At 36.1% G+C, this 24,948-nt stretch overlaps 2 protein-coding genes across 15 annotated transcripts in view; both read left to right on the top strand.

Annotated features, from left to right (window-relative positions):
* The first annotated feature begins 44 nt into the window (after positions 1 to 44).
* LOC109067216 (FHF complex subunit HOOK interacting protein 2A-like) lies at positions 45 to 12,046 on the top strand. The gene is made up of 17 exons (XM_042769442.1): positions 45 to 374; positions 1,507 to 1,585; positions 1,671 to 1,840; positions 3,430 to 3,534; positions 3,638 to 3,760; positions 3,860 to 4,105; positions 4,193 to 4,389; positions 4,862 to 4,976; positions 5,178 to 5,254; positions 5,402 to 5,594; positions 5,829 to 6,001; positions 6,872 to 7,015; positions 7,129 to 7,219; positions 7,990 to 8,133; positions 8,528 to 8,668; positions 8,951 to 9,054; positions 9,306 to 12,046. Exons 1-17 carry the CDS (start codon positions 330 to 332, stop codon positions 9,454 to 9,456), a joined length of 2,298 nt encoding a protein of 765 aa, XP_042625376.1. The 5' UTR covers positions 45 to 329; the 3' UTR covers positions 9,457 to 12,046.
* Positions 12,047 to 15,037: 2,991 nt separating this feature from the next.
* LOC109046882 (actin-binding LIM protein 1-like) overlaps positions 15,038 to 24,948 on the top strand; it is a 37,281-nt gene continuing 27,370 nt past the window's right edge. For 4 of the 14 annotated variants that reach the window (XR_006161554.1, XM_042769429.1, XM_042769428.1 and 1 more), the window contains exon 1: positions 15,040 to 15,446. Coding sequence is in view for 13 of the 14 variants with exons in the window: in XM_042769429.1 (XP_042625363.1) it covers positions 15,350 to 15,446 (97 nt within the window). In the remaining variant the exon portion in view is untranslated. Of the gene's footprint in view, positions 15,447 to 20,435; positions 21,088 to 24,948 lie in introns of those variants that run through there. The other 10 variants (XM_042769435.1, XM_042769434.1, XM_042769433.1 and 7 more) reach the window with 6 other exon arrangements.

Genomic DNA, 24,948 nt, shown 5'->3' with positions numbered 1-24,948 from the left:
TCGTAATTAATTTTTTTGCAATATTTCAGTTTGCCGGGGTGTGATGTGGTTCGGCAGAAGTATTCAGTGATCTCAGTGTTTGTTCGAGCGCAATGAAAGTGCCACCGTGGCCTTAAAAAAAAAAAATCCCGTATTATTATTTCAGTGTAGCAGTACGTGTTGTTTTTCTTAACCTGCATTAGGTTAAATACACACTAGCACTCTATCGGTACACATGTAACGTATTCAAGTGTGTTTTAGTGTAAGCGTTCAATCTGGATCACCGCAGAAGGAGCAGAGGGAAGAGAGAGGAGACCTCCAGAGCAAAACTCCTCCTGTCCAAAACCAACATGTTCTCCAAATTCACCTCCATCCTACAGCACGCCGTCGAAGCGGTGAGAGCTTTCAAAACTACATCTGATCATATTTAAATGACTGTTTGACTAGGAAAATTATGAAGTGAGAGTCGATTAGTGTTGATGTGTCGAAGGCCTGTTAGCCACACACATGAGCTAACAGCTTGTCTAATAAAAAACAGATGACAGACAAAACCTCTGAAACTGTTTTAACTGTCTCCTCACGTGTGCTTAAGGGTGTGTGTCCGCTCGATTGTCGTTTATTGTGTTTTTATGATTCCTCGGGACATATTAAGCCTTTGTTTGCTGTGTGTTCATTTTAGCAGCTGTGCTAAATCTTGCGCAATTCTCGGCTGGTTTTAACTAAAGGTCTTCATGTACGCAAACCTGTTGGGGTTCTAATCGATTTAAAGTGATATGTATAACTTTTTATAAGATAAATTGGCTATAAAATCTGAAACGTACATCAAATTAATCGGCGTTAGCCAGTTAGCATGCTAGCAGCAGATTTGCAGGATGTAAACAAAACAGCTGTTACTATGACAAGCGGACAAATGTAAGAATTTTTTTTTTCTTTTTTTTCACGGTAACATCTAAATCCACATATTCGCCTATGTTTATATTCATATTCCTTTGCAAAGCACAAACGCTGTATTGTTTTGTGAACATACTAAGTGTCCCCATACAGCGTTTTGATACTTGATTGTATAAATGTCATTACATTAGAGGATAAATCATCAACGCAGTTGTAATTTATGTTAAAGATAGATTGCACGAGTACTATTTTTAAGCAAAATGTTTCTCAGAAATAAGTTTGTTAATTCCTAAACAAATGATGTGCAGTTCAAAATGTTCATAGGACACCTGTGTGAAATTGAGCCAAAATGACTAAATACATCTGCTTAAATCACCAAACAGTTCAAATTAACTTACAGAAAGTTATATAAAACTTATTCTGAGAAAAGCAGCATTTGTTTGAAGAGAAAACTTGATTTATTTTTTTAATAAATATAATGAGATGACTTTAAGACATTTCTAAGGAGCCAATTATTAGGGATTTTTAGGAGCCATTGTAGTATGGTGTGGTAGTGTTACACACAAACATGCATTGTTGCTGTAAAATGCATATATCATATAGTAGGCATTTTGTTTTTATGATTTTGTTATTCAGCTTGCGCCGTCACTGCCATTGCAAGAGGACTTTGTCTATCATTGGAAGGCCATTACACATTATTACATAGAAACCTCAGGTAAGAGACGCAGTGATAGTCAGTCTTGCTTATTGTGCTTTTCTACCAAAGAACCATATGTGATCGTCTGTTTATGTTTTTGTAGACGACAAAGCCCCAGTGACCGACACCAACATTCCCTCCCACCTGGAGCAGATGCTGGATATTCTGACCCAGGAGGAGAGGGAGAGAGAGTCAGGAGAGACGGGACCATGTATGGAGTATCTTCTCCACCACAAGATCCTGGAGACGCTCTACACCCTGGGCAAAGCAGATGTGAGTGTTTTACTTAGAATCAGTGCTGGTTTCTATCAGTTGTTGACTTGTAAATATGAGGAATGTCATCGGATTGCTTTTTTGTTAAGTGGGCTCTGATCCAAAACCTTCTTATGCAGCATCTTAACTGAAATAAAACATCATAAATGATAAATCTGGAGCTCTTGCACACACAACAGCTTGTTTCAGTAGAGTTTTCCATTAGCATAATCATGCCTAACTTTTGGAACATCCTTTGTGTCACTTACTTTGCTGTTATACTTAATATTGCTGCCTATATGTGGGCAGCTCACTAGGCTTTAGAAGAGAGCAGAGAGACTCTTCTAAATTGTGAGCCCAGTAGAGATTAACTTATTTACAGTTGCTTTGCCTCATTAGGAAAATAACTGCTGGCTGTGAACAGAATGCATAGTGTCCCAACCCCATTTAACGAACTTTCACACTGGATTATATTGCTATAAAGAGTATTTATATTCAAAGAGAATGTAAATTATTATTTCTGTATAACTGTAATATTGTAGCTTATCATTTATTTTAGTAATCTAAACTGGAATCAGTGCAGTCCTGTGGCATGGGTTGAGTTGACTGTTGATTACCTGTAATATAGTTCAGCAAGTATTTTGGTTCAAATTGTTATAAAATGTATAATTCTGTCTCTAAATGCTGATTTGGTGAGCTGCGTTCAAAGCATTTATAAAATGTTGACCATACTTTCTTTATTAATGCTAGAAGATATGGTGTTTGGTTGCCATTAACCATTCAGTGACCCCAAAGGGCTTTCTGTACATTTCTTTCCATATAGGTACTTTATTATTTAAATAATAAATCATTATTTTAATTTGTATTATAGCAGTATAAAGTTTTGCTCACATTTGCAATAAAAGTTATATGAAAAGACTAATTTTAACCAATTTGCACGAGAGATCATTTTAATTTCTACCTTTTGCAAAAAAAACCAGCTCCTACTGGCAGTATTAACGTGCAATATATTAATTTATTAATATGCAATACATTAATTTATCTCATGGTTTGAAACATCTACCTTTCAATGGGGTAGTGTGAGGTCAGTAATGTTTTTTCAATTGATACATTCAATTGATAAGAAGTGACAGTAAAGACATTTTATAAGATTTCTGGTGTTCTTTTGAACTTTCTATTCATCAAAATAAATAAAAACATGAAATCATGGTTTACACACAAAATATAAAGCGACACAACTGCTTTCAACCTTGATAATAATCAGAAATGTTTCACAAACAAATATCAACCTATTAGAATGATTTCTGAAGGATCATGTGACACTGAAGACTGGAGTAATGATGCTGAAAATTCAGCTTTACCATCACAGGAATAAGTAACATTTTAAATTAAATTTGAAAAGAAAGCAATTTTAATAATATTTCACAATATTACTGTTTTTATTGTATTTTAATTGAAGAAATGCAGCTTTGGTGATCAAAAGAGACTTATTTCAAGAACATTAAAAATCTTGCAGATTGTCAGTACCTAATGCTTAATAGCTAAATCTCAAAGAACCAGTAAACTGAGAATTAAACTTCTTTTTTTTTCTCCTGTGTGCTCCTCCTTAGTGCCCTCCTGGAATGAAACAGCAGGTTCTGAGTTTCTACACCAAGCTTTTAGGTCGAATTCGCCAACCACTCCTGCCTCACATCAACGTGCACAGACCTGTACAGGTGATTAGAATTACAGTTTTAAACTCTCTTCGCCCTTTAAAGGTAAAAAACGGCTCAAATGCTCAAGCAACCATGCATGATGTATCTGATTATGTTTCCTCAGAAACTGATCCGCCTCTGCGGCGAGGTTCTGGCTGCTCCTACAGAGAATGAAGAGATCCAGTTTCTGTGTACTGTCTGTGCCAAACTTAAGCAGGACCCTTACCTCGTCAACTTCTTCCTGGAAGTGAGTGATTTAGATATATGGGATCTGCTTGTGTAGGCAGCATTTATTTTGGCACTGTGGCTGTACCTACCATTTTCATGTCTGCATTTGTTTCTGCAGAATAAGACTAAAAAGTTGGAGGCTTCTAAAGACAGTGGAGCTGGTTTGGTGAAAGAGGATCCTTGTTCTCCAGATACGGGACAGAACCAAAACCAAACTCCCAGTCTGGTCACATCAACACTAGAAGCAGCAGCCTGTCAAGCCACCAGCCCAGGGGAAGCTAGTCCATCCCCCGTCCACAGTACACTGCCAAACAATGATAACTACAACCTAGTCAGCTCCCTTCTTAACCTCACAAAGAGTCCAGTAAGTGCAGCTCTCCGTCTGACACAAGACAAGCCATCCTGATGATTTGAATTTTATGTGTGTTAACTGATCTTGTCTCTTTCTCAGGACGGCCGTATTGTGGTGAAGGCATGTGAGGGTCTGATGCTGGTAGTCAGTTTGCCTGAGCCAGCTGCAGCCAAATGCCTTACAGAGAACACTGAACTCAGTCAACTCCTCACAGACCGGCTGGCACAGTTCTACCGGGCCCTTCCTCAGTCCATGGACCCTCTTGACATCGAAACTGTGGAATCCGTAAACTGGGGGTACATGACATCTAATTTAGTACCTATATTATATTGCTAACACTTGAGTTTAGGAGCAATAAAAATTAATGGAATTTGTTAATTGAGTTTTTTGTAAATGTATTTATAACGATTTAAAAATACTATTAATTGTTATTATTATTGTTTTAACTGATTATTATATATTTTGACCAAACAATTATTCTTACCTGTTAGTTTCAAAATGCAAGAAGTAAAATATATCATATATAATATTTTAACTAGAAAAATTTTTTATGCATGATTTCTGTATTTTTTATATTTACATTTCATTTAAATCAAAAAGTCTGTTAAAACAGCTGCCCTGTTGCTTAATGCATTTAGATCATTGCAATATTTATGATTATGATCAATTTTTATTGGCAGCAAACTTATCACAAATATATAATGATTTTTCCCTTTATTAGCAAGAGATACATAGATCTGTTTTGAATGAGTCTGTGTGTATTTATAGGTTGGATGTGTATAATCTAAAGGAAGATGCTGCTGCTTTTGCGGGCAAACGTGCACTTATTTCTTTCCTATCATGGCTGGACTATTGTGATCAACTCATCAAAGAGGCACAGAAGGTAAAAAAAAAAAAAAAAAAAATTTTAAATATTGAGTCATGCTCAATATAAATCTCAATCTGTCTGCAAATGGCAGGAACGTATAAAAATAGTCAGTCATATTTCTAAATCAGATGGGTTTCATAAAAGGAGGATTAAAATTCACATATTGAAGTGTTTGCTTTTATAACATGTTTGTGATTTGCTCTTCTGTAACATTAGACAGCTGCTGCAGTTCTGGCCCGGGCTGTGAGAGAACGATTCTTTGTTGCCGTAATGGAGCCTCAGCTAATGCAAACGTAAGTTATCTAAGCCATCTCAGGTTTGTTTGCCAGTCTCACGTACTTTGCAATTGAACTGGAACACCAATGCTTTGAACTGAACAGTAAAAAAGCTTTTCCTTCTCACCCATATTCACATTCTTTCTCAAATTTGTCACATTCCAGGTCAGAGGTTGGCATTCTGACTTCAACAGCCCTGTTAAACAGGATCATCAGGCAGGTGACATCAGAGGCCCTGCTTCAGGAGACTGTTTACTTCCTTTTGGGAGAGGAAACGGGGCCAGAGACGCTTGCTGGCATTACCCAGCATCCCCTGAGACACAGACTCATAGAACATTGTGACCACTTATCAGATGAGGTAACCCTGGCTGCCATGACTGCATAAATTGATGCATTTCATCCTCCTTAGACTAGATGATCTAGATAAAAGTGTTTAAAAACGAAGATTTATAAAGTGAAATTATAAAGTGAATATAAATATTTGTCAATGTAAACTTATAGATATAATGGATGGTTAACTCATTATAGGTCTTCTGCAGCAATTTTTAATGTCTTTAAGTATATGCATTTCTGGTTCTTTGTCTGGTTCTAGATAAGCATCATGACTCTACGGCTCTTTGAGCATCTGCTGCAGAAACCATGTCAGCACATTCTGCAGAACCTGGTGCTGCGCTGCTTGGAAGAACGGAACTACATAGAGAACAAACAGCAGGAGGAACGAGAGGAGCGCGAACACATGGAGAACGGCCAGCCGCATGACGCCGTGTAAGAGCTGCTGTCTCCATTGCTGCTAACCTTCAAGATCATTCTGATCAGTGTGTCTGCATGGTTCTAGAACGTGCAGGATCATAATGCACTGCGATTTCTAAATGAATAAAACTTAAGTGCAAGTCAACCAAAGTGATACTTTTTTAAATGTGTTTTGGTTGGACGTTGTATAATGATACTGTTTTGTGATGGGGTTTAGAGTTATTGAGTAATTAAAGGATGTGTGTATTTTTGGTAAGGTGACTTCCCCTGAAAAGTTTAACACTGAGTCTCAGTGACGCTGTAAAACAATGCTCTGTTTGAGCATGCATTGTAACATACCAACATTATCATGTCCGGTGAACTGAATTTAAGATGGAATTATGTGTTTGGCGATCAATGGCAAATGGGGAGAGTGTTTGGGAAAACCTGTTTGACAACAATCAAATTACAAACAACAATATCTCATGCCTTTGAGAAACGAACAAGCAAACAGTAGTGCATTTATACTGATTCAGCTGTTGTGCTGAATCCCAAACTGGAGAGGATTGCATGAGCTAGAGTTGATTATAAAGCACTGGTAACAGCATCTAAAAGACAAGCTCACAAGCCAAAAATGGGTTTGATTTATCAAAAATGTGCCGGACATTAATCCATAGTCCTTCATTATAATAAATGGGACTATATTATGAAAACTATATTATGGTGTTATTGCACTACACTTTATTCCTTTTAATAATTTTGCTGTAGTTGTGCTTTATACTATCGTTTACTTGATTTTTGTTCTTATGTCATCTCTTGTGTATCTTCAGAGATCAAAGCAGCTATATCAGTGAGATGTAATATTCAGGTAATCATCTAATTATATTTTGTATTGTATTTCCCCAGAGATCTGGAAGAAGACCCGTTGTTCTCAGATCTTTCCCCTGATAACAGACTCTCTAGCCCTGATTGGTTAAGTTGCTCTCCGCCCCCAAGCACAGAACACACCAAGCCTGATGGGAAGACGGAGGTTCACAAAATAGTTAACAGGTACCACAGGACACCTTTTCATGTCACATCTGAACAGCTCTATGTGCCAGATTTATCATTTTGTTATAAAATAATAGCTTCCCAGATAATAATTTAGTGTGCTTTCCCTGTAGTTTCCTGTGTTTGGTGCCTGATGAGGCAAAGTCATCCTATCAGGTTGAGGGCACAGGCTATGACACCTACTTGAGAGATGCACACAGACAGGTGAGAAATAAATAAAATAACAAGAACAAAATATGGTGAATATTCAATAGATTCCATAGCTTTAATCAACCAAAGCTTTAAGAATGTTAACTCTTTTAACTCATGATAATTATATAAGATAAAGATAAGAATAAGTAAATATAAAATAATTTAAATTCATAACCTCATCTCCTTTGTATTTATGGATATTTAAATACTCTTGAAGTGGCACTCTGGTGTTGCCAATACAGTATTTTGTATAATAATAGTTATTATTATTGTTATTTTATTATATTTTTATTTTTACATCAATTTTTATTATTATTTGGAATATATATATTTTATTCATTCATTGGATTGATTTGAGGGTTTACAGACCTGCATAAAATTACTGGCAAAAAAAGTGTCACAATAATTATAATATTTATTATAATAAATGAAAGAATAGAGAGTTTTTGTGATGAAATCACTGTTCATTTGAGCATGCAGTGCAATGCTAGAACTGTCACAACCAACGGAGTAATTTCTTTCTGTTTGGCAACCAATGGCATAATTAGGAAGTAATTATTATAATGTTACTTAATTTTTTTTGTATGCATTGTGAATTTATTGTGATGTCATCTTATCATATGTCTCATCAGACATTTGCACTGAATGTCTTTTTTTTGTTTTTGATAAATATTCAAATACTCTTGAAGTGACATTGGTGTTGCTAATAATGCATTGTGAGTGTTTTTTGATATTTTCCTGTTTAAATGCGATTATCATCATATTTGGTTGCATGTTGACAGTTTCGGGACTATTGTGGAGTTTGTCAGAGGTGGGACTGGCGTAGCAGTCCAAAATCCTTTGAGAAGTGTAATCTGGACAGTCCTTTTTTCGAGGGACACTTCCTCAAAGTGTTGTTTGACAGAATGGGACGAATCCTCGATCAGGTGTGTGAACCTAAGATGACCCCAACATGACAAAAGGGCATCACAAATGTTGTTAGTACAACCTGTGCACTATATCCCAAATCTCTCTCTCTCAACACACACACACACACACACACACACACACACACACACACACACACACATATATATATATATATATATATATATATATATATATATATATATATATATATATATATATTGCTTCAGAAGATGTGCAATATAGTGTACAAGTTGCATTTACTATTTCTATACTTGTATGGTGTTTTTGTAATTTTAGAATGCTTGTTTTTTTTCTTTACATAGATTATGGCTTTTATTTTGTTTAAGCAACCTTTAAGTCAGTGTTGGATGCCCTGCTGATGTCTCTCTTGGTTTCTCTATCTCCATCCAGCCGTATGATGTTAACCTGCAGGTGACGTCTGTGTTGTCTAAGCTGTCTCTGCTGCCTCATGCTCATCTTCACGAGTACTTGCTGGATCCGTACATTAACCTAGCGCCAGGCTGCAGGTCTCTCTTCTCAGTCATCGTCAGGGTAGGTCTGCTGTTCTCCGCGCTGAATCACTACTGTAAACACAGTTTGTGCCCATCAAAATGATCCCAGCAGTGTTCAAGATGCAAACCTGCCCTTTTTAAACGGACTGCTTCATATATGCTAATCATTTAGCATTATATAATTGCTGAATATCCTTTGATGATGACCATATTAGCTTATTGTTGGATGATTTAAATGAAACTCTGACAGGATTAATTTAGTTTTTAATTTAGATACCTCATAGACGGTTTAACCCATTGTGTGTATGGATGGTTTGATCAGGTGGTTGGTGATTTGATGTTGAGAACTCACCACATCCCTGAATTCACCCCTAAACTCCTGCTGGTGAGGAAAAGACTTCTGGGACTGGAGCCAGAGGGGATGAGGTAAGGCTTGGATGTATGTAGCTGTATTTGCACAAAAATTGAGAGCAAAGATGCAGTTTTCAAACTGTTTCTTAATATTAAATCAGTGTGAATATATTTTGATTCAATGTAAATTAGAAATATGATATATATATATATATATATATAATTTGGAAATTTGATATTTCATGCAGCCTGGCCCTGAAGAGAGATTGTTTCTTTGCTGAGTATCTGTTTTTCTGTGAATAAGAGGTTCATGTTTTGTCTTACAGCGTTGATCATGTGACGTTGCTCGAGGGTGTCATTGTTCTGGAGGAATTTTGCAAAGAGCTCGCTGCTATCGCGTTTGTGAAGTTCCATGCATCCGTCTCCACTTCCCCCGATCCTCTCGCCACTGTGCATAGGAAACAAACAGATGAGTAAATGGGGGAGTGGAGTGGGGATGACATGGGAGCGACAAACCAAACTGCACTCATCCCTCAGCACAGACTGTTGCCTGCGGCAGGACTCGCATACAAGGATGTTTCATTCGCGTTATCTCTGGGATGTTTCCATAACTCTGACTGAGCGTACTGTCCTAAAGGCATCCAGAGAGGAGAATTTTGTAATGAGACGAGGGAATTGTGACTCTAGTGGAACAGCCCATCTGGAGAGGATTTTGTAGCATTGAAATGGAAAAAAAAGTATAAAACTTCATGCCAAAAAATTAGGTTCAAAAAGTACAAAAAGAAATCGACTTGAAATTCGATTCAAGTAATGAAAAAATATATGGTTAAAAAAAAAGCTGAATGTGCTAAATTAAATATTTAATTATTGATTGTTTGTCATTTGCAGTATCAAAGATACTGTCATCTGTTGCTCTCTGCTTTTCCTAGAAAAATAGTTCTAATACAAATGTCAAATGCATTTGTAATGACAAATTACAATAACTCAGGATTCAATGTCTATCTGTTTTTAAATAATTGGAGAACCAGAAAACATGCAAAGGTTTTAAGCGAATCCTCTCTCATTTTTCTTTCTGGTAGTGAATGGGGGGATTTTTTTTTCTTTTTTCTTAAGTGAACCGAAAGCAATGCGGACTGGATAGATTTGTGATTGGGCACATTTGCACTCAAACCGGTTTCCACTGGTGCATCCCTGGAGAGTTGGTCATCCTTTATGTTCCTGACAGTGTTCCTAAATCATTTCAGTTGTTAAACCTGACGTGTTATGTGTGTGCCTTGGTCTCAGCTAGACAGTAGCTTTGTCCTTCATCCTGTATTTATTATAGATTTTTAAAAAAAGGAATAGTTCACCTAAAATAACAATGATAATGTATTCATTCTTTTGTTGTTGAAACTCAGAGTTTCTATGAAACAACATGCAATAAGGATGAACCGTGATGGACATAAAAAGTACCGTGAAATCACTTCTGTGCTTTATGCAGAGTCTTCTGAAGCCATTGCGATAGATTTATGAACTAAAAGGGGAAATGTAAGTCATAAATCAAGAATTTCATTGAATGACTTCTTTGTCACACTGAGCTTATGTATGATCTAGGAAGACTTGGAATATATTGCACAAGTCATGTATTTTAATATATTTTCAATTTTTGTTTCTTTTTTTTTTTGAAAAAAAATCACTGAGTGAATGGGAAAATTAATAAAGAAAATGGTTCGGAACAATATTAGGGTGAGTAAATTATGACAAAATGTTCATTTTTAGGTGAACTATTCCTTTTAGAGCTCCAAAACGATCAGCTGGTTTAGAGTTTAGCTGCTTCCTTACAAGGGATCTTTAACATTGTATGTTTGCATTATATGGCAGTGTGGTATTATACCAGCAATAGTGTTATTCATCAGGCTGCTCTCTTCATCTGCTCCTGCTCTTTGTAAAGGACATGCTGTGCTAAATGCACACTATGTACATTTGGCAAAGAAGGGGCACAGATTGAAATAGGGTTGGGTTTTTTATTTCTGGACGACTAGCTTCCAGGGCCTTTTCACAATGCCTTGGCATCGTGGCTTTATTTAACAATCTTTACAGGTTTCAGATTTATGTATCTCAATCATTACTTAGCAATTTTCCATCCGTACTACAAGTGTATATTTAAAGCTGCATCGCGTCAAGATTTGCGTCTATTTAAAAGATTTGCACACTAGTGTCTATTTATCCATTTTACATGTCTGTCTTTTTAATTTTGTTTTCTTTAAAAACCAAAGGATGTATCATCATCGGAGCAGCATGACTGCTTCCGAGAGAAAGACAATTAATGCATCTTTTCTTTCTTTTCTTTTTTAATTCTTGATCATGCACATTTTATACTGAGTTCAGAACTGTGTATATACAAATGTACAGTTATAACAGTAGTGATGTCTGGTGTGAAATGCATGCAAGGCCATATCTGGTAATTTGCAGCAGAGGAAAGCATATTCTCTTTCTATCTGCCCTTCCACTGTTGTTGTTGTTGTTGTTTTGTCTTCTTTTGCCTATTTATGGGGAATTTTGTGATGCCTTATTTTAGATGCAGTATTTGGTTATAGCCTATATCCTCTGCAGTCTTATTTTTGAGTTATACACCTGAGAAAAAAAAGGTCTTTATTTTAATGCTGCCCATTTTATTTAAAAAAAAAAAACAAATGTTGTAAAGCAATGTATTCCATTGGTTAAAATGATTCTGGGCTTTCTGCTGTAAACTTATTTTTGTTTTCTCTGAATATGTATTTCTGCTTGGACCCAATCACTGTTCTGCTTGACTTATTTATTCCTGTCACTTGTACAAATGTAGCTCACTTGTTTATCAGACGTGTCAGGAGGTATCTTCTGTTGAATTTGAGTGTCACTGCCATGGTGTCACGATGTGACACTTTTTAGCAGAACAGAGTTAACAGATTACAATTTTAGGGATGAAATATCATGTGATCTCAGTTTGATTCTGCTGGGCTTGTAAATCTCTGTAATGAGGTTTGCTGTGTCCTGTGGCTTCTTTAATTCATTTTCCTCCGTCCCAATTAAAACATTTGCTTTCTTCAAATTTGTTATGGATTGGTTTTGCTGTGCAGTATATTCTGACTAAATTGAATGTTGTAACATTATTGTGTGTTTTTGATATTTCATCTCAGGAGTTGCAGATGGGATGGGGGTCTCTCCCAATGGAAATCTAACATTTTCTGAACTCATGTTTGACTCTCACAGTGGATGAAGTCGATCTGGAGTGTTTAGCTGTTACAAGAGGGCAACAAAACTTATGCATCATCATCATCAGCCCAGACTTCCAGCACCTGTCATGACCTGTAACTCCAGTCATCAACCTTACCTGCTCATGCTGCAGAATTTGAGCGCTTATAATCTGGCTCGTCGAGAATATGCGGTATGAAAATCTATTTCCATCTTCTCAGGAGCTCTCATCAATATTTCGATTACTCAATAGGTCACACTTAACTCAGTAAGGGACTGAAGGTCTGTCATAATTTAATATCAGTGTGTCAGAATATATACATATATATATTTGTGAAGATTCAAAAAACAAATAATTGCATTGGTAAAAAAATTGTATCGTTACGCTGTTAGGCTATGTAGAAATATCCAATATTAACCAGAGCCTTTGGAAATATCGTAACACTTCTAACCAACAGATGGCCCCAGAGTAAAGCTCATCATAGTATAGCTGACCGGGGCTAGTTGTCACACCTCTTTACTTACGTGATTATTTCTCTGAGTGCGTCTATACCTGAAAGTCGATTGCTGTAGATGCATAAGGCATAACCTTGGCCACAAAATACATATAGTATCAATCTATTGCGTGTTTTTTCTCTTTGATAGATCTTAAGTCAGGGACAGGGTAGCATCATATTTATTTTTTGACAGGAATGAAACCGGGCTGTGAGTGAGGGACTGAAGTACAGTGCATTCAATGGATTGTACTGTTGTTTAACAACAACGTCTTTCTGTCTTTCAGTAGACAAAAACTCCATAAAACAGCTTTGAAAGTTTGAAAATTTATTGTAAATATTTTTTCTATCCCTCACAGCCTCGTTTTCGTCCGAGTTAACTTCAGTATGGCGTCTAACCTGATTTAGGTCCAATGTGGTCACTGAGACGGATTCAAGATTTTTTGGTGCTGTCTATTACCAGGCTTAATGGTGTGTTGTAACATCTTTGAGTAGTGTCTAGATTACGGTTAGCACATTTGCCGCCTAAAAGAACCTCAGCAGGTAGGTCATTGTGCATCAACCCTAAAGTCACATGTTCAGTTTCTACACATATGGTGCTATAAGATCCCAGAGAGTACACGTACATCTGCAAGATGTCTGTTAAAGATCGCTTCATCTGGAAAGCATCTGCTGTGTACAAACATCTGATAGACGTCTCTAAGATGTCAGTTTTACGTACATTCTAAATCATAAACATCTTAAAGACATTTTCATGTCTATTTGTCATCTGATGGGAAACGTCCTGTAGATGTATTGCAAATGAGCAAACACTCTAAAAAAAAAAAAATACATTTTGCAGATGTCAAATAGACGTCTCCGTGATGTACATGTGCTATCAGGGGATGTACTTGTTTCTAAACATGCTTGACTGCGATGATCAGACACATTGGCTACACATATAACAATGTCAGATTAGTTTAGGTTATGAAAATATGTTACCGTTAAATACACATAATGATATTAATGGTGGAATGTTAAGCATAACTGAGGTTTGCAAAATGTTCAAGTGGTTAAGTATCCCACAGCTCGGCATTTTGTCATCTTAATGCTGAAGCTTTTAGGTAAATCAATATATCAGGCCGTGTTACTGAACAAAGACCATGTTCCCATGTTCAGCAATTGATCTGTGTGAAGGAGTGAAGCAGCTTTACCACTACTGCATGTCTGAGAAACATCCTGAGATAATTACTAGAGATATTATATTTTATAAGCATCTTTTCTTTTGGGAAAACCATAATATTTGATTTCTGATCTTTAAATTATTTATTATTTATTTATTTATTTTTTTAATTAAAGGTGGCTTTAAATATATACATTTTAAGAAGCAATACCTTAAGTCTAATCCTAATATTTTTTTTTTTTTTTTTTTTTTTTTTCGGAAGCAGTTTTGGACTTTGAATCAAAGTTTAAATTGAATTATTAAATATATATATAAAAAAAAGTGTTAATGACAAATGCCTTTTATGCTCACCAAGGCTGTTTATTTAATATATATATTATTAAAAATATTACCATTTAAATAACTCTTTTCTATTTGAATATATTTTAAAATGAAATTTATTCCTGTGACCAAAGCTGAATTTTCAGCATCATTTCTCTAGTCTTTAGTGTCACATGATCTTTCAGAAATCATTCTAATATGCTGATTTGCTGCTCAATAAACATTTCTTATTATTATCAATGCTGAAAACAGTTGCGCTGCTTATTTTATTTTTTTTGGAATCTGTGAATGTTTTTATTTTTATTTTTTCAGGATTCTTTGATGGATAGAAAATTAAAAAAACAACATTTATTCTAAATACAATTTTTTGTTAAGCTGTCACTTTTGATCAATTGAATTATTTTTAGTTTAAAAATAATTAAAGATCTTACTGACGCAAAACTGAAAAGTAGTGTGTATTAACATTATATTGGCCATCTTCCATCTAGATATCAGCATTAACATTGAAAAAACATTATCAGTCGATCATTATTGCAAACCACAAAAGCTGGTTTTCTAAACAGTTCACGAAAAATTTAGTTCTGTAGAAAATAATAATGAAATATTAAGATATATTACGACATATTATTTTATAATAATGATGATAAACATCATTAATTAGTATCTGGTAATAATGAGAAACTTTCTCATAATAATGATTTCTCAATGTAATGGATTAATTACATTTTTAATCAACTGTGACAAAAATCGGCTTCCATACCAGACACACTGAACTAGGAAAGAGTATTTCTTTAAAAATCGACTGGATTGGAGTGTGTGTTCTTGCATCTTTGTGTCCGACAGTAGTGCTGCTCATCCCGTAAATGCCCCGCCCTTCCTCTGCACCAGGGCAGCAGAGCTCTACCTGTTAGACTGCCGCATCACTGGCCTATCCTTGGCAACCGGTACCGCGGTAACCTGAGTCTCCTCCTCCACTTCCTCCCAGTCCGGACACCAGAATGCATGCAGCGAGGACACTACACCTCAGCACTTTTTGTGTGTGTGTGTGTGTGCATGTGTGTGCAAGTGTGCGCGTACGAATGTGAATTATTGATGAGGACGCAGTCTCAGAAGGTCCTGCCGGGCCGTCCTGTGTGTGTGTGAGGTTGGAAGGGTGTGAGTGTGTTTATGTCTGTCAGTAGAGATGGGGGAGAAGAGTGCAGTGCACCAGCCAAAACAGCCTCCTTACGATGGACTGTGCAACTACGCCCAAAAAATTACGTCCTGCTTCGGCTTGGATGGTAAGCGTAGTTTTGGATCTCTCAGTTTTCTTTTTTGCACATGATTTATGTGCTTATCTCTAGAGGAGCCTTGTTTTCTTTGTATTTGCGCTCGGTTTGTGTTCATGTGGCATTGTTTTCCTTTGTAAGGGAGTTGTCTCTGATATGTGTGCTGGAGCTGGATCGGTTTTTGTAAGGAGAAATGGGGCGGTTTGCTTTGCAGCAGAGAGATTTGTTCTCACTCTGCCTCTGCCTTTAATGTGCTGTATTTATTTGTAGCTAATTTGCTATATGCTCCACTTCACATAAGAAACTCATCCGTCCGGTGCATGTAGGATGGAAGCGAGTGAATTAAAAAAATACAAATAAAAGATAGCAGATTAACATAGATGGTGAGAGCTTGGTGTGCCACTTAAAAAAAAGATGAGTAGGACATGTTGTCCTGCCCATTCATTGACTTTGGTGCTCTGTGGTGCCAGTGTTGTTTTGCTCAGATACTGAACTGAAATCAGTGAATGAATGATTTCAGTGCTCCAGAGCATGTTAAAGGGATACTCCACCCCAAAATGAAAATTTTGTCATTAATCACTTAAGGCCAATTTATACTTCTGCGTCGGGTGCGCGTAGTAGGTACGGCGTAGCATACGCATTGATGTGTACCATACGTCGTACCCTTCGCCGTACCCTGACGCGCACCTCCTCAAAAATTTATATACGCGTCACGACGACGCGGACTGCAAGATCTGTGATTGGTCGGCTTGGTAGTATCACGTTTCCTCCTACGCATTTCCGGAATGATCTTCTGCACTCTGGACCGCCCGCCATTTTTAAATTCCGAAATTCAGTGAAGAGCCAACATGGAAATGGACCAAGTGGCCGAGCGATTAATTGAAGAAGTGAGGAAATACAGCCATCTGTATGACTCCTCTTCGGGAGATTACAAAGACTGCCAGATGGGAGCGAATTCGTGTATGTAAACACAATGGAACCCGCTCGCGTCAACTAGCGTTTCGGCGGTGTAACTGCAGAGCAAAACAGACATACGCAGAAGTATAAATGCTCACGACGGCGTCGCCTACGTGTGTAGCCTACGACGTACACTACGGCGTACACTCGACGCAGAAGTATAAATTGGCCTTTACCCCCATGTCGTTCCAAACCCGTAAAAGCTTTGTTCATCTTAGGAACACAATTATGATGTTTTGGATGAAAACCGGGAGGCCTGTGACTGTCCCATAGACTGCCAAGTAAATTACAGTGTCAAGGTCCATAAAAGGTATGAAAGTCGTCGTCAGAATACTCCATTTCCATCCTTTCATCCATTTATTCAACAATTTCTTTGTCAACAGTCTCCTCTGTGTCTCTCCATATCACCGTATGCTGTGTATGCTCTTCTGATGGCAGATGGAGTATTTTGACGACGACTTTCGTACCTTCTATGGACCTTGACACTGTTATTTACTTGGCAGTCTATGGGACAGTCACAAAATTTTCATTTTGGGGTGGAGAATCCCTTTAAACCCTTCAGTCTGTTTGCTGTTTCATGCCAAGTTCATGTGTCAAGTTTGAGGCATGTTTGATGTTATTGCTCAAGCATCATTTGAGTAGAGTCTAAGAAGATTTACCATTTTTTGGCATTTGCTGTATTCACAAACAAAAACAGCTGAAAGTGACTTGGCGGTTTTTAGGATTACTGCAAATATTGTGCAGTTTTAAAAGTTGTAATACTAATACTAGAGTTTATTCTTGTTTAGTCTTGCGTAGCCAGACGGCTGAAGGTCTGGAATCCATGGCAGCTTTCATTGGCCAAGTCCCACCCACAAGGCCGTTTGACTGACATGTCAAACAACCAATCACAGTTCATTTCGTTTAGCCTCACGCCACAATAACAGACCGGTGTGTAAAACTCTCTGATGTATTTAAAGATTCTATGCCGTGAACTTTAAATATTTCACATACTTTCGTAACTCCAGTGTTTAGTTGATCCTGATAAGCGCTTGTCGTCACAGTTGTGAATACTATGGCTTTCTTCTCACGTGAGGGGGTTTGGCGCCACGGTATCTTTGTTTCCAGGCGGAACGTTAAAGAACGCGACACACACGTCTCGCGGAATCCTGTAGAATTCAACCAATCCGATGACGACTTTGACACTCCTGAAGTGTTTCCAATTTTGTGTCCCATATGCATCAGACGTTTAGCCAACCGTCTGAGTGTGACGTCTGAGGCTGAGACTAATTCTTGTTAAACATCTATCTATATATTTATATACCTGTAATATGTTTACATATGTATTTATGATTAACTAACAGAAGCATTCCCATTTGTTGCCATTGATCTTTCTTTTCTCTTTTTTTTTTTTTTTGTGAATATTTACGAAGAACAATATTTATTTTTGTAATCTTACTGTTATTAAAGTGATTTAGCCAGTTTTCCAATCTCTTTCCAAAGACATGTCAAATCTGAAGTCAGCAGTCCAAAATGCACAAAATGATAGACAAGCTGAGTTACTTACTGGCTAAATAAGCTCTGTGCATTTTCTTCAGCATGCACTTCAAACCTTCTTTAAACCCCTTTCAGTCAACCACCTTAGCCTGAATTTTAGCATCAACACTGTCCAATGCATTTGACTGCTGTTCTTGGACTAATTTATATTCACCAAGAGCATCCAGACAGAGACAGTAAAGTGTTTATTGGGACATTTCCCACTATCTTGCTATACCTTTTTGGAAACACTTTTCATATTGAGGTCAAAGCAGTGCGTGAGTCATGTCAAAGGAGTTGAGAGAGATCGGAAGAGAGCTTCATATAACAGAACAGCAGAGCTCTATTATTCATGAAGCCCTATATCACTCCGAAGCAGAGAAACATCATGAGAAACACAAGTTCATCCCTCTTTCTCTCTCCCTCTAACCTTCTTCCATCTCAATCTAAGTCCATCTCTTTTCCCCCTCCCTTTAGAATCTAATTTTCAGTTGATGTAAATTATGTTCAACATTTGACAGTTTAAAGATTACATGCAAAATACTAATCCTCCTCAGTTGGTTATAAAATCACCAGCATCTGCAAAACCCTTTGAGGCCATTTTCGAAAACCTAGTGAGCTACATTGTTATAAGATATTATTAAATGTTAGAAAATATTAAATGCGGCACACATATTAAACATGATTTTTCTTTCTTTCTTGCGGTTTCTTTTTTAAATGAATTGTAAATGTCTACTCACACAAAAATATCATAAACATATGTGTCCTCTATCCAGATTTTTCAGTAAACTTTTGCATTGCGGAATTACCTTCTCCGTCAAGGATAAATATGATGAAGCAGTTTGGCCAAAAGAAAGCAAGATTACCTTTTTGAACAACCTTTCTTGAAATGCTGCTTATGTAGGCATCTCTGTAGGTTTTGGAACACAGCCTGTGTCTGTTTAATAAGCATAAATTGCTGATGCACAGCCTCTCTCTAATGCATCTGCAGAAAAACTCTCCTCGGGGTCTGTCAGAGCAGCACACGTCTGTTGTTTGATTCTTCTTGTAATTTAATAAAGGCTGAGGGTTAGTGCCTTTCTCTAGGATTTATTAGCATTTAGCATTATCAGTGACAGTGACTGAAGTACTCTTGGACAGGATTAGTTTCCTAAACAATGTTTGAATAATAATTAATAAATGTCAATGTCATTTACTGAACTAGTTTTTATCAGATCTTGTTTGGATGCGGGTGTTACAAAGGGTCATGTGCTCTGGTTGCGTTTTGTATTATTAAATATTATAATAAATTGTCACTTTGTGTTAAGATCCTGTTCTCGCTATTTACCATTTACTACAACTTTTGCCTCAACTCCTAATTTGCTGCTTATTAATATTTAGTAAGGCAGTTGTTAGGTTAAGGTACAGAATAAGTGCATTATATACTAATAATGAAGGTCAAAATAAATGAAAAGCTATGTGAAAATATTCCTATGTGCACATTCAAGTTATTATAATAAATAACTGATGTTTCTTGTTTTCTCTGATTGCAATGACTGCAAAACAAAAGAGACATACTGTATGTTTAAGAGGCAATCCCCAAAAGCATAAACAGACTATTTTTTTTTTTTCCAGAGAGACGAGTCTGTGTTGATTAACGGCCATATGTTCTCACCTATTTCCTCCAGGGGTGAAGGATCAACTGGAGAGGTGTGGGTGGGATTCATGAATTTTGCAATCTCTAATCGCATTTTAGACTTCCAAGACATTATTTGGGCTACAGTAGTTTGCTTTCTTATTTTAGCACTGCTTATGCATTGCGCCAAACAATTGCTTTTATATTAATAATAATAGTACAAAATGTATTGCTCAAAAATATAGAATCTGCATGCATATATGGAAAAAATAGCATTTTGTTTATTGCTGCAAAGTAGTCTCTTTTTTTGTTGTTACATCAGATATTTTAATTCTGATGGCTTTACTTTGAAAATTAGATTATCTAAATGAGAAAATCCTGTGATTAAAAATTTAAAGGAGTTTATGGGATTATTACTGATCTATATCTCTCAGAATCTGCACAGATGTGTTTCCAGCTAATCTTGTGCATTACATTTCAGTTGTACACTTAAAAATAAAGGAGGGTTTTGCAGCAATGCCATAGAAGAACCATTTTGGGCTCCCCAAAGGACCTTTCAGTGAACCGTTTTTTTTTTTTTTTTTTTTTTTTTTATTCATGGGAAGAACATTTTAATAATCTAAAGAATCGATTTCCACTATAAAGACATTTTTTTTTGCAATGGAATGGTTCTGTGGATGTTAAAGGTTCTTTATGGAACCATAAATGCCAATAAATGGCCTTTATTTTTAAGAGTGTATTAATAGAAAACAGACAGTGCTAGGGAATTGTCTAAAAGCTGACCATTCTTGATTTGGATCAAGAAGAGAGTATTTTTAGTTGTGTTGGTAAACTCTCACCAAGTAGCTTGAACCATTGCAGCTGCTATGGTGGCATTGCTTGGCCCCATCCAAGAAATAATCACCGAGCAGACGTCAGGGTTAATCCGCTTAGGAGAAGGCAAGGAGCTATTTGAACCACTTCTTACTTTCCACTCTGGCATGGGGTTCACCTGTGTTCTTCACCTGAAGCGGAGGTAAGGCGTATCATTTTCAGGTGAGGAGCATTACATCTGGCAATCACTTAATCAGGACAAGCGAGCATTTGGTTGAAGGTTTAAGATTTGTTAATCTGAAGATCAGAGGTTGAGATCTTTTGGTTGGAGTTTGGCCCTTTCTGCAGACTCGCCTGCTGGTACGTGACCTCTGACCGCTGAGTCAAAGGGCTCTTTGGAAGACCATCGGCTATCATTTAGCCTGGATATTGAGTCTGCTGTGGAAAAGACTAATTCCTAAAGCATTTTTGGCCTAGTTTGTGTTTTTTGGAGGACTAATTGAGAATTTTGAGGTACCGCCGCCATGCCTTCCCTTCCCACTTTGAACAGCCTGGGGAAGCTCTGTGGCTCAGGACGCAGTCAGCATGTGAATCGCACCCGGATCAAACGCACAAACTCTGTCAAACGCATATCTGTCATGGAGGATGGACGTGTGGCAGAAGTATTGTACCTCATCCCGAAAGAGTCTGTGATGCAACAGCTGCCGTTCATCAACCCTGAAGACTATTACTTGGCTGAGAGCCTGACACCTGGTATGAACAGCTATGGAAACTGGTGAAGGGTTGCATTTAATGTTGATATTGTTCTTCATATCACACATCTTGTTTATTGCATAATACATAAGTAAGCTGAATTTAATTTAGATCAGTTTTGCTCCAGAAACCTGTCAAATTTAGACCAACTGAGCAACTGTAATTGTACAGTTTAACTGTACATTAAGAAACTTAGTGTGTCCTAGTTATGTTGTCTTTGCCTTCAACGTGATCTCATTATCATTCATTTTAATATGCTCACTTGCTTTTTTATGAATATTTAAAGAGCTTCCAAAACATGAATCTTTTAACATGTGTTCAACTTCACAAAGCCACACACAAACAGTGTTCCCGCAAAATTCTATGCAATCCCTTGACTTGGTAAATTCAAGAATTTCTTAAATTGATTGTACTTTATATATATATTTTAATTGCATACAATTATTTAATCAATTTAACATTTAGGCCAATTTAACACTATACATTTTTTATGTATGGATATAAAGTGACACACTTTTATATCTTCTTTTGTTTTTGTCTTTCTCTAAATAGATCTAAATATCGCTATATATAGCAATTTCATTAAGTAGAATTAAGTTTTGTGAGTGTTTATGACAAGGATAGAGCATTATACAATGTATTAATCAGTACACAGAAATTGAGTTTAAGTTTTATGTAACTGTAAACTTCTTCAAGCATGCTTGAGGCAAGTTACTACAAGAGAACTGCAAGGCTTACTACAAAGGCTTTAGTACTACAAGAGAACATCAGACAAATCCAGCATGTCAGATTTTCTCAGTTTTTGATTTCTTGGGATTTGCTCTTCTTTGGGTAAAGATTTACAAATATTGACCAGTGGACTGTGGAAAAGGAACTTTATTTTGCTTTTTTAAGAAAACAATATTATTATTTAGGCTGCTTTTCAAAATTATGGAGTCAGTAAGTATTAATGGAGTCAGTTTGTCAGTAATTTTTTTTTTTGAAAAGGATGCATTTAAGTGTCATTAGAGTGTTAAAGACATTCGAAAATGTTTCAGAACATTTCTATTTCAAATAAATTCAAAACTTTTTATTTATTCATTCATCAAAGAATCTTGAAAAAAGTAAAAGTAAAAAATGTATGATGGTTTTGGCAAAAAAACTATTTTCAACATTGATAATAAGAAATGTTCCATGAGCAGCAAATCAGGATAATATAATTATTTCTGAAGGATCACGTGACACTGAAATAATGATGCTGAAAGTTCAGCTTTGTGACATAATTATATTTTAAAATCTATTCAAATATAATTTATGTATTTTATATGGTAATAATAATGTCATAAATATTACAGTTTTACTGTATTTTTGATTAAATAAATGCAGCCTTAATAAGCATAAGAGACTTCTTTCAAAAACATTAAATATCTTACTGACCCCAAACTTTTGAACCGTCTGTTGCCATTGTAATTATGTCTCTTGTAGATAATGGTGACAATGAAACAACAGCTGCTCAGCTCAATGCATATATTTCTTTTTACGTTTGTAGGATTTGACAATTTAAAAGGAGTTGCATCTCTTGCTACCTTTCTTTCATTGCATGCATTGTGCTCCGTCTAGCTGGAACTCATCCTGTACAAACAGCCCATAACTGCATATTTCTATTTATTTTCAAATCGCATTTTCCTCAGCCTTGCATTCCAGATTATACCATATAGATCTGCTTGGCCCAGGGAGAGGAGTTTACTTCCTGACATACAGTGGAGAACTAAGAGCTTCTACAGGGTCATCTGAGAAGGGCAGAGAGAGTGTGGAGTCTTGCAGCGGTGTTATTGGAAAAGTCAATGGGATGACAAATCAATGAAAATGCTCTTATGTAAATAACAATGAGTCATAATCATTTCACAGTGCAGTGCTTTTGCATAGTCATTCAAACAAATTGCACTGAGTTTGACACGTCAAAACAATTTAAAGATCTAAATTGGAAGCAGAACTGACTGAACGAGACTTCAGACTAGTGCAGCAGTCACATAAATTTAGTTCTCCATAGTATTTAGCTATTAAAAATGTGCTGGCTATGCACTAAACCAGTCTAGGATGAGGTGAATTACGTTTTACTTACGGAAAAGTGTCCATTGATGCTTCTAGGCATGTGAAGGAAGTGTTCTGATTCATTATGATTGCTTCTGGAGACCCACCTGGACGTTAAGCTGTGTTTACAGTGTTGAATAAGTGCTTTTGAAGAAGAAATAATCATTTCCAGCCAGGTTAGTGATGTCAAATATTTGACTTTTTGTTTTTTTGGCAAGTTAACCAGATATTCACAATCCGAAAAGTGCATTCTACTTTTTGGTTTATGCTTCTGAAATTATTGTATTAATTTAAACAAACAGAAATTCTGATCCCAGAGTCTACAGACATGTTCAGTATAGCTGCTTGTGAATCAATACTGCTATGCAGTTGTTTGAGTTGTTTCTGTGCTTCTATTGTGGTTGTTGAGATTTCACATAAACCTGTTCAAAGCGGCATGAACAAAATGAACGGCAGCAGACAGAAAAAGTCAGTTTCATGCTTTTAAGAGCCCTCTAACAAAACAGTCACTAGTGAAACTTCTACTATAATGAAATATTTGCAGTTTATATGTTGCTTGCAGAATGTTTTATTTCATCATGAGTCCATTCTGCTGATGTAGTTGAGACTCAGTGTCACTCAGACAGCTGTTGTACTGTGATGAGGCTAATAGGATCATCACAGCTTAATCACAGGGATATTCATGATGGATTAAAACATGTCTGCTGTCATGACCCACACTAGCTTGTGTGATCTGTAAGGAGACTTCAGGTGAAGACGGCAGGGCTGTGTCTGTTCCTGCACAGTTGCTGACTTGGCTGTTTAGTTATTTTTGAGTGTTGAGCACATGATTTTTGTAATGAAGAATATTTTTTTAGGTTAATATTTTTTATACAAATGTTTTTAATATTTATTTATTTATTTGCAGTACTTTAGAAAAAAATACATTTAATATTTTAAAATGAACATTGAAAGGTGAAGAGTGTGAATGTATTCAGTTTTAATTGTATTTTTTTGTGCTAAAATCCAAGCTTAATAAGTGGAAGCCATTGGTAGGTTGAATCCTCTAAAAATGTGAACACTACACCAGAAAACTGTTTATTCCAGCGTTCTAGAATAAATCAGCGTTGTTCACTTGTCCTTTGAATGTACTGATGGCTCTATTTGTCTGACCATCCCGATCAGCCCAAGACTGAAAAATGGACTCAACCTATAGTGCGAGTTTGTGTTGTTCAACCAGTGACAAGCAGTGAATGTTTGGGAAACCTCTTTGAAAAAAAAAAAAAAAAAAAAAAATTTTTTTTTTTTGAATTATTATTATTATTATTATTATTATTTTATTCCATTTGCTGATATTATTAGAATAAGAAATTATTCTAATAATAATAATCTAAAATTATTATTATTATTATTATTGTAAATTTACCTTGAATATTTACATTTAATATTAGTCTATAATTGAATATTTTTGACCAAAAAGTTGATTTCAAGCATCAAAATAAAAAAAGTTTAATACAACGTTAAGTATAATTTTTTCTCTACGGACATTAGAATGTCCTGTTCATTTTAAAATGTTTTATTTCTGAGCAAAAAATAACAACTGTCATACATTTTTTTTTTACCATTATTTACAAAAGACACCAAAAAATATGTTGCCATAAAATGTAGCCCCCTTTTTTTATCTTGAGCTACTTAAGCTTTTTAAGGTTTTTTTTTTTTTTTTTTTTTTTTTTTTTTTTTAGCTTAATCAAGCCAAATTGGCAGTTATATTCATAAATTCTGCCAATAACTTCCAGACTGCAGAGGAAGATG

Source organism: Cyprinus carpio, chromosome A13 (assembly GCF_018340385.1).
Source record: "Cyprinus carpio isolate SPL01 chromosome A13, ASM1834038v1, whole genome shotgun sequence".
NCBI classification, from domain to species: Eukaryota; Metazoa; Chordata; class Actinopteri; order Cypriniformes; family Cyprinidae; genus Cyprinus; species Cyprinus carpio.
This window is presented reverse-complemented; position numbering and strand designations above follow the sequence as displayed.

What these genes read in the sequence shown, in the direction of transcription:
- LOC109067216 (XM_042769442.1), top strand. Translation starts at nt 330, where the DNA reads ATGTTCTCCAAATTCACCTCCATCCTACAGCACGCCGTCGAAGCG. An exon ending in GTGACCACTTATCAGATGAG is followed by an intron (nt 5,595 to 5,828) that starts GTAACCCTGGCT and finishes GTCTGGTTCTAG; the next exon opens with ATAAGCATCATGACTCTACG. An exon ending in GGCCAGCCGCATGACGCCGT is followed by an intron (nt 6,002 to 6,871) that starts GTAAGAGCTGCT and finishes GTATTTCCCCAG; the next exon opens with AGATCTGGAAGAAGACCCGT.